This window comes from Tachysurus fulvidraco, chromosome 20 (assembly GCF_022655615.1).
Source record: "Tachysurus fulvidraco isolate hzauxx_2018 chromosome 20, HZAU_PFXX_2.0, whole genome shotgun sequence".
In the NCBI taxonomy this organism is placed as follows: domain Eukaryota; kingdom Metazoa; phylum Chordata; class Actinopteri; order Siluriformes; family Bagridae; genus Tachysurus; species Tachysurus fulvidraco.
Window position 1 is genome coordinate 11743548 of NC_062537.1, and position 9511 is coordinate 11753058.

At 36.8% G+C, this 9511-nt stretch overlaps 1 protein-coding gene across 1 annotated transcript; it reads left to right on the forward strand.

Annotated features, from left to right (window-relative positions):
- The first annotated feature begins 4459 nt into the window (after positions 1–4459).
- On the forward strand, positions 4460–8934 carry slc25a1a (solute carrier family 25 member 1a). The gene is made up of 9 exons (XM_027148744.2): positions 4460–4756; positions 5947–6054; positions 6228–6327; positions 6424–6562; positions 6841–6925; positions 7409–7513; positions 7622–7737; positions 7843–7916; positions 8415–8934. Exons 1-9 carry the CDS (start codon positions 4546–4548, stop codon positions 8536–8538), a joined length of 1062 nt encoding a protein of 353 aa, XP_027004545.1. The 5' UTR covers positions 4460–4545; the 3' UTR covers positions 8539–8934.
- The last annotated feature ends 577 nt before the right edge of the window (positions 8935–9511 follow it).

A 9511-nucleotide genomic window follows, 5' to 3' on the forward strand; every position in this document is an offset into this window, starting at 1 on the left:
ACATAATGAATAGGCTGAGGAATGTTAATGAGAAATCTGTCTATAAATCAATTCTATACTCACAAATCATTAAATTTATGCATTATTTATTCTGATAAGTACATAGGTGCAAAGACAGCAAATAAACATGTACATAGAACTAAGACTGTGTTTTATAACAGTATTACTAAACAATACTGTGTTTAGTAACAGTGTCAGTCACACTGTGACACTCAACATGGCCTTCGCTTGCTCTTTACAGCAAATCTGCTTGTGAGCCATTCGGACTCATCCATTATTAAACTGTCAAGAGTTTCCGTTTCACGGAGAGCAAGAAGACAGAGAAAAACAAACTGCAGTGTGCTGCAACAGGAGCAGTGTTCAGTGACTGGGTAGATGGTATGCATGAGGTGAGTGGCCAGGTGTTAATGACAGATGTAAGGGCATGCGGGGCTTATGTTAAAAGCAGCTGTTTAAGATATGATTCACAGTTTGATTCATTAACTTCTGGGGAATACCTTATGATAAACAGGAACTGGGCATTATAATGTTAATAACTGACTAATGTAAAGCCTTGCTCTTTTGTTAAACAACATAAACATTACAGCGAGAAAAAGACAGACAGTTCAGTCTTCTCCAAAGCATTTTGAATAGAATCCATCCGAACAGGATGAGCAGGATCAGGTGCTTTTTTTTGAGTGAAATGTAATTCTAGCAAAATGTGTGACAGCACGATCATCCCAGGACTACACTAGTAGTGCCTTATACTGTATCACTCTACTGTCTATCATTTTATATCTCATTTTACTTCTTTCTGTTCTGTCACTTATTTTCTATTCAGCCTATTTCACAGAGCTCCATTGAAGGTGACAGTTTAAAAGAAGCTGAACTTCAGATGAAGGAACATGTGCAAGGAACTTCTGAAATCTTCTGAAATGTCCAAGAAAGAACATTCAGCTGGAGAACAGTTTCACGTACAGTCAGGACTTAAGGAGCAGACTCCAGAAAAGTCTGCAGCTGGAAAACAGTTTCCAGAACAATCAGAACCAAAGAAACAACCTACAGCAACAGAAAGTATGTTTTTTTTATGATTATAATTTTTCTAATAATTCTTATTGTTGTTGTTGTTAATATTCTTATTGTTGTTTTCATTCTATTAATGTTATCGTTCTTCTTAATAGAGGTAGTTCTACTTGCAGTAGCAGGCTTTAATCTTTTAGTTTCAATGCTGCCTTGTTATGCCTTATGCATTTAACTGAAATGAAATAAAACAGTCTTTAGAAAGATGTTGATTAATGCTGTTTTCTAAATATTTATGTTAACATTACTCAGGCATGGAGCTCTGCTGGTACTGCATGAAATCTCATTCTCTGGCAGAGTTCAACAGCCCACAGGTACATTGGTTTATCAGTGCTTGTTTCTTGTGGTGCAGTTCATTAGATAGGAAACTGATCTGTCCTTCTGTCTTTTCTGTCACTATCATTCAGGGTTGGGTTTCACATTCTTACCCTGACTTTCGTCTCTTCTTTCAACCATTTCAGTAAGCTGTAAATTATGTATCTGAGATAGTTGTACAGTCTGTTGAGCCTGTGTTTTTCTGCTGCACATGCCCTCTAGATGGTGCTGTCTTTTCAATATTCAGTTACAGATGGATTTGGAGAACAATGCTTTAATGCCTTCCCATGGAGGAGATCATTTGAGCTATCAGCAAGACCCCAGGCCTCATTTTGGGGTGGCACACTCCTCACGGTCCACATCTTTTCCCCTATGGGGCAAGGAGGGACACAGAGAGATAAAGAGGGAAGCTGATGAGGATGATATAAACTCTATCAGCAACTGCCCATACTGCCATCTGGGACTTCCTCTTGATACACTACGCTGGCATGCGGTAAACACAAGGACACTTTTCAAACTGTCCAAGAAAATAAGTTAGAATGGTGGAAGGAAAACTGCACTGAAAATCTAACAATCCATTAAAATAAACCATATATTTATATAACTCAACTTACCTCATAGTCATATCTCATAGTAATCCATGTAGAACAATATTGCTTTAATTATTTAACTGTTATAATCTTATAAAAATGCCGAGATTTCTCTTTTTTCTTCTTCACAGGATAAATGTCTGTTATTTGAAGGCCGCAGAAATGACAAATGAAATAAAATGACAAAACAATGAGAAAGGTCAGCTATATGCTTTGATAAAGTAGATCAAAAACAGAATAAGCTTATCAGATATGTCGATTAACTTAATCTCACAATGAAACGTTGCAACTTACATGTTCAAGATGTATTTATGTTCTATGGTAATACAATTAAAACAGTAACTTTCCTACAATTCTACCATAGAGATTAAAAAATAAGAAATGCATGATATTTTAAATGCTATTTTATTATATTTGTTTATTTCTGAATAAAAAAGCTATATGCGATCACTGTAATTCCCTGTTAGCCATGATTACCGTCACAGAAAGTTGTGGAATTTTCGAGACTATATCTGACTTAAATATTGCATTATTTTAATACATATGAAGTTTGTGGATACTGTATCTGTGTAAACGAAGACCTGAGATGGATTGCCGTCTCGTGCTCTGTGAATTGTCCTGCCATGCACCCTGTGCTCATGGGATTGACTCCAGATCTTCTACAATCAGAATCAGAATAAAAAAGTTACAGAATATGAATGAATGGTTCGTTTTCAAGACAGTATATCTACCTTCTAGTTAACAAAACTTTGTGTTTCATTGTTTGAGTTACTAAATAAATGTAAGACAAGACAAGATTCTACATTTTTGCCCTGACAAATGCAGTAAGCATTCAGAGATGTTAAGCTCGACTTGATGTCTTTTTCCCAGATAATGTGCCCAGCTGTCAGCCACAATCAATAAGCTGTTACCTTCCTGTTTTATTTAACATCAAAATTATTTAAAGCAATTTATTTTTTGTCTATCAGTGTTAATAGTGAGTGCATTAAATATAAATAAACTTTTAAAAAAACTGAGCTGTCCTTGAAGAGGTCAGCTACAGATGTAAACCTTTAGAGCGGTCATTTACAGATCTCATTGTGTCTGATTTATCTGTTATAATCCAATGACGCTACATATTTCATTTTAAGCTTGAACAATGTTGCATTCATGCCTATTTTCCAAGTATTTACAAGATTTTACAAGATTAAAATGTAAAAGATTTGGAGTTATTTGTGTTACTTAAACTGAACATGTTTATTTAGGACAATGAGTCATTCTGAATGTTAGCTACTCTACTGAAAATAAAGCATTGAAGTCTTGAATACAGAGATGGCAAAATATCACTTTCTTTTCTAAAAACAAAATAGAAGTACAATTTATCCCTGGGGATGAATCATTTTCTTCACACATCCCAGCTTGTTAGGACATGCGTGTCAGAGAACAGGGTCAGAGGGATAACCAGTTTCAATTTTTATACAAAAATCTCCAACAGTATTTTAATTGACTTGCTGGTTTAGAAGTCAATACCATAGTATGAAGGAGAATCCCATGATATCTACAGTCCATCATTAGAACTTAGGGCATACAGCAGGGGATACCCTGGGGTGTCAACCCATTGCAGGGCAATTACACTACAGACAATTAAGAGATGTCAGAAGGATGCCAGATACCTACAGGAAACCAGGGGAGAAATACAGCAACCGAACCTCCAACCCCCAAAGGGGTGAGGCGAATGCGCCTACCACGTACCACTTTCTATCAGTCTATTTTTTCTTATTTTAAAAATGAAATACATAAACAATAAATATACACTAAATAACCTAACGCTCATATATGCAGCAGGAGAACAGAAGAAGAAAAGAAACCTAAAGCAGAATCAGTGAGGAGGGAGGAGTCAGCCTCAGTTCCTCCATGAGTCAGCCAGTGCTTGCTGAGAGCAGTAGCTTGGTCTGACTCATCAGATAGAGACTTTATCCTCCAGGTTTCTCACATTTAAAGGTGGAAAGCTCACATTTCCATAACCATTTACGAGGTGTGCTGTTCTATAATGTTTAATCCTTTACATCAGTTTTCAGTCATAGTGATCTGCAGTCTTCTTTAAAACGTCCATATGAGCAGTGGATACGAGAAATTTGAAAGAGTGAAAACCTTTATGTAGAAATGTTTATTGGTGAGTAGCTTTCAAAACAGAAAAAACAGTAATTGGTTAATCGATGACTTTAGTTGACTTTTTATAAACAGCAGGAAAAACAAAACAAACAAACAAAAAACACTAGCAACAGCTCATTTAATTTTCCTGATGTTGACCAGTAACATTTTTTTCACGTCATGCCATCAATCTGTAGATACACAGCTAACACTATTTATTGGATAATAGAGTAGAAGGAATATTCGTATAAATTAATAAAACGACACGTATAGACCAATAAGAGTGCAGGGTCGTATAACACTAATTTGAATATTCATGATCATCCCCCGCCAGGCCACAGAGTGGTGCGCGAATGATTGTGGTGGCTTTGTCTGATTGGACACGGCGCACATTGTTGGGTGTCATATTCCGTATAAGCGCAGTTCGTTATTTACATTTAAGGTCAGGAAGATGTCGTCTCTATACAAGCCGTTTTGTGTTTCTGATGGTCCGTGTAAAGATGCGATATTGAGACGTGGATCTCTGCAGCATCCCGCATGTCATGGTGTCGAAGCGAGCGGTTTCACCCCAATTCACAACATGTGTGAAGGAAAACGGCGTTTTGCTGCCGCTGCAACGGGCGGGAGGAAAATCACTCACCCAGGGAAGGCAATCCTTGCAGGTAAACGCTTGAGTTTGTATTAAACACTCCGTTGTCTTGGTCTCTATCCAAGGTGCGGCTGTTGTTTTGCGGTGAGTTTTATATATATATATATATATATATATATACATATATACATATATACAACAACACCCAGGGCGCAGAATTGGGTCAGATGTCCTTGTTTACATTCACAAAACAGTATAGTGTTCTAGTGTAAACCCTTCAAACGCCTCGTAATGTTATACTTTAATTGTATGATCCTGTGACTGGCTAAAGAGTTAACTAATGTCACAGCTAGTGTGCTATATATGACCTGCCATGTACTTCTTCAGCTAGCCAGCCTGCTAATATTAGCTCTCTGTTGTCATCTTCAGCTTTATTTCAACATGTGTAGTGTTAGCATGGCGGATATCTCTGTTTATATGACCTACAGAGGGAAAAAAATACAAAAAAAAAATGTTATTGGAGTTAAAAAAAAAAGATAGTGTGGTCCAGAAATATTCTAGAAATAAACATGACCTTTTAAAACATTTTGTAGTATTAAACATGTATATGGAATTAGGATTATTAGGATAGGATACATCTAGATAGATAGAATAACACAAATGTTTAATAGGGGATTTAAAAAGCTTGATAAACAATTAACAAATAGAAATCTGTAAGAATTCTTATTGTATAAGTATGTGCCCCCATAATTTAGTGCCAGTGTAAACAGTTGCCCTTAGAAATGAATGGTGTCACTTGTGTTATTTGTGTCACGTGACCACGTGTTTTAATACACCTTTAATAATACTGCTAGTGAACATACAGCATCATGAAGTCAACGAGATTTGGATTAAAAATGCTCTTTTTTTTATTTTATCAAAAAAGAAAGAATATGGCACAACTGCATCACTGCCTAGAGAAATCCATCCACCAGAAGCCAGATATTTAAATACGATTATGTATAAGTCATGTTAAGCATTACTATAGTATTTCTGTCAAAATGTTTTTCATCCTCTATCTTCCACATCATAATGTGATTAAAAAGCACAAATATTACCTTCCCTTGTACAGAGAAAAGAATGGAAAGTTGCCTAAAAACTTCCACTACAATTCCATTAGAAATGATGAGTGAATAAAAATTTTAATTTTATTGTTTGATAGTTTTCCATATTCTACAGAGATTATCTTAGATAATTATTTAATGTTTTTTTTTATGTGCATAGGTGGCATTGCAGGAGGTATTGAGATCTGCATCACCTTCCCGACAGAGTATGTTAAGACTCAGCTACAGCTGGATGAGCGTGCAAATCCGCCTCGGTATCGAGGGATAGGTATGGGGGAAAACTGTCTCTCTGTATTGTGCCTTGGCAAAACCTTGGTTAGGAATAAACTGAACCAAATTTAAATTGAGCAGTCCAATAATTACCTGTAGTATTTATGCCTGTATTAATTCAGTGATTTAAATCCTGAAATTGAGGATTAATAAATGTACATATGTTCTTAGGGGATTGTGTGAAGCTGACTGTTCAGGATCATGGTTTGAGAGGACTGTACAGAGGCCTGAGCTCACTACTGTATGGCTCCATCCCCAAGTCTGCGATACGGTAAGAGAAGTGATCTGAAATGCCTACTCAATCCACTTGTATGTTTTTTTTTGTTTTTTTTTTTTACCTGTTTCCATCTTTTTATTTTGATGACAGGTTTGGCACATTCGAGGTCCTGAGCAATCCAATGAGAGATGAAACTGGTCGCCTTGATAACACTCGCAGCTTGCTGTGTGGCCTGGGGGCAGGCATCGCTGAAGCAGTGTTAGTAGTCTGTCCAATGGAAACACTGAAGGTTGGAGTAATGAACACATTGCCTAATAAATCTGTACACAAGTAATATCTTTTTTTTTCCCCCCCAAATACTCTGCACCAACATTTTGTTTTGTATGTGTATATATATATATATATAATTTCAAATAGCAACTGGTTATAAATGAATCACTGCTCCTTATAGAATTGCATAGTGGAATGCATTATGGCAAACATTTTTGGGGAAATGAACAAGAGTTTAAACTCAATTAAAATGAAGGAAGAACTTACCCTAATTCAAGGGATTTGGTGCTGTCCCAGGTGAAGTTAATCCATGACCAGTGCTCTCTTCGTCCACGGTACAGAGGCTTCTTCCATGGCGTGCGGGAAATAATTCGTGATCAGGGTAAATGTTGGAAAAGGTCTAATTCTATTTGTAATTGTTCACATTTGTTTTTGGTGCATACATCACTAGTGCGAACAGATCTCTTAACATGAAGGTCCATATGTAGCATAAACATTTAAAGGCCATATCTGCAATTTAAAAAAAAAAACTATGAATGAAAAATTTCTCCAAATATCTGACTAATCTGATTGTAATGTCCTGCCACAGTGCTTAAGTTTTTTTTCTTGAATCTAACTGCTACTTACAAATGCACAGCCAGGTCAAAATATTCCAATCTGTCTGTTGACTTTTTTATAAGTATCCAATCTATCACCATAACAGAGGTTGTGAAAATGCTGAAGTTGATTTATGTGTTTTCACAATACTCACATATTTTGGAAAGAATGTTTCACTTTAGCCATATAAATTGTTCCAGAGTATATGTTCAATAATTGTTATGGTATTTAAAACATATTTTAAGAAACTAATCTGCTTTACTGGCAGGGGTTCGTGGTACATACCAAGGGCTGACTGCTACGGTACTGAAACAGGGGAGCAATCAAGCTATACGGTTTTATGTCATGAACCTTCTACGCAATTGGTATAAAGGTAAGAAATCAAACACAACTGGAGTCTTAAAATGTTCAAGGGATTTCAAAGGATTGTGAGGATCAGATTGTAGACTTACTAGGATGAGGCTTTTGCCATCATTTCCAGGTGATGACCCCACACGTGAGATGCATCCTCTGGTCACTGCTATATTTGGGGCGACTGCAGGTGCAGCAAGTGTTTTTGGAAACACACCTTTGGATGTGGTGAAGACCAGGATGCAGGTATAATCCTCTACAGTCATTGTTTTTATGACCAAAATGAATCTATAATACATAATTGAAACTGTCAATTAAAATCCTGGAACTTTTTTTTTTTTTTTTTTGTAGGGTCTGGAAGCCCACCGTTATAAGAACACGCTAGATTGTGCTTTCCAGATACTAAAGAATGAAGGCCCACAAGCGTATGCATCATTTTTACCTGGGATTGAGATTCCCTTCAGCGTCATCAGACCTTGTTCATGTCATGTCTGTTTACTCAAAATTGCTTGCTAGCTTTCAATAATTGACAGAAACGCAATGTTTTTAAACGAGCAATTAATTTTTTTAGCAAAAGCCAGTGTGCCTGAATCCTAAACTGGATTGGCGTGTAAGATGTAGCGATTTTAGTGAAAGGCATAGTGTTTTAACATGTTCTACATATCACAGCTTATATATTATGGTGGATTTTTTTTTTTATACTGGAGGCAAATGATTTGCAAATGTAAGTAATTCCTGTCCACAGCCCTGATGCAGTACATGTTATATTTTGTGATTAGCTCAGACATTGTACCAAACTTTAAAGACTGCAGTGGAGTTAGGGTTGTGAACCCCAGGTATAATGATCTAGCAGCACATGCATATTCTCAACATCTCCTAATTCACGATTCCTGCTTCGTAACGCAGTTTTCTCTCTGCCGCAGGTTCTACAAAGGCACAGTTCCTCGGCTGGGCAGGGTTTGTCTTGATGTCGCCATCGTCTTTGTCCTGTACGAGGAGGTTGTAAAGCTTCTGAACAAAGTCTGGCAGACGGACTGTGCTCTGTAGAGACGATGACTAATGTCGACACAGCTGGCAGTGTCACTCAAGTGATAAGGCTGACTGTTACACTGACCCCTGGCTGAGTGCACTGGGTTAGGCTGCCATCTGCATGAGAGGGAGGGTGGAGAATTAAACTCACAAGTGGTGTTCTGATGCATAGCATACTATTCATTCTCCACCAACTGCAGAGTATTATCAAGTTGCACTTTTCACTTGATTCAAAACCATGCAACTTTGTTCACTCCCATCCTTTTACTCAAAGTAATCCACTTATGAGGCAAACCCCAGTGTACTGCAAAACGCACAATTCCCTTGCTCTTAATTTAACCATGTATAGCTATTACATTTTTCTATTAATTGCACTGATGTATTTAAGAAAATAAAGGAAATTGTTTAGATGTATATGTTTTTTCTCTCTCTCAACTTTTATTTCTTGAGAATTAGAATTTTGTGGCTGATTTTTAACTCCGACATTCACGTTCACAATTCGAAGCAAAGCTGTATGATGCGTTTAAATAGTTGCTTATGTGTTTGCCTGGAATTCGTTCACAACCTGTTGCCAAAGCAGGAAAGCAATTGGGAAAACGTGTAAAGATTAACTACTCAACTGTAGCCTGAAAACTGTAAAGAAGTGAAGAGAAAGGAACTGACAAGGGAAATTTTTGGTTCAGCTTTGGAGGCTCAAGTTCATTTCTGTTCTTCATTTAATCCATTTAAAATAAATATTTTTGTTAGATTATGTAACTAGCTTAAGTTTAAAGTACTTGTAGGCTTATCTGTAATGAAATTGAGTTATTTAAGCACAGATTGCTTGGAAACCTTTTATGTCCTAGATGACATTTGGCTAGTAGGTAGTGCTCCTGCTCACTACTCTGGCAAGAGCAATAAGCCTGTTTGTCATAATAGTAGCCCTGTAGTGCAATAATTTATTAATTTGTGGTTTCTTTTTTGTTTCACATAACTTGGCAAGATCTTTGGG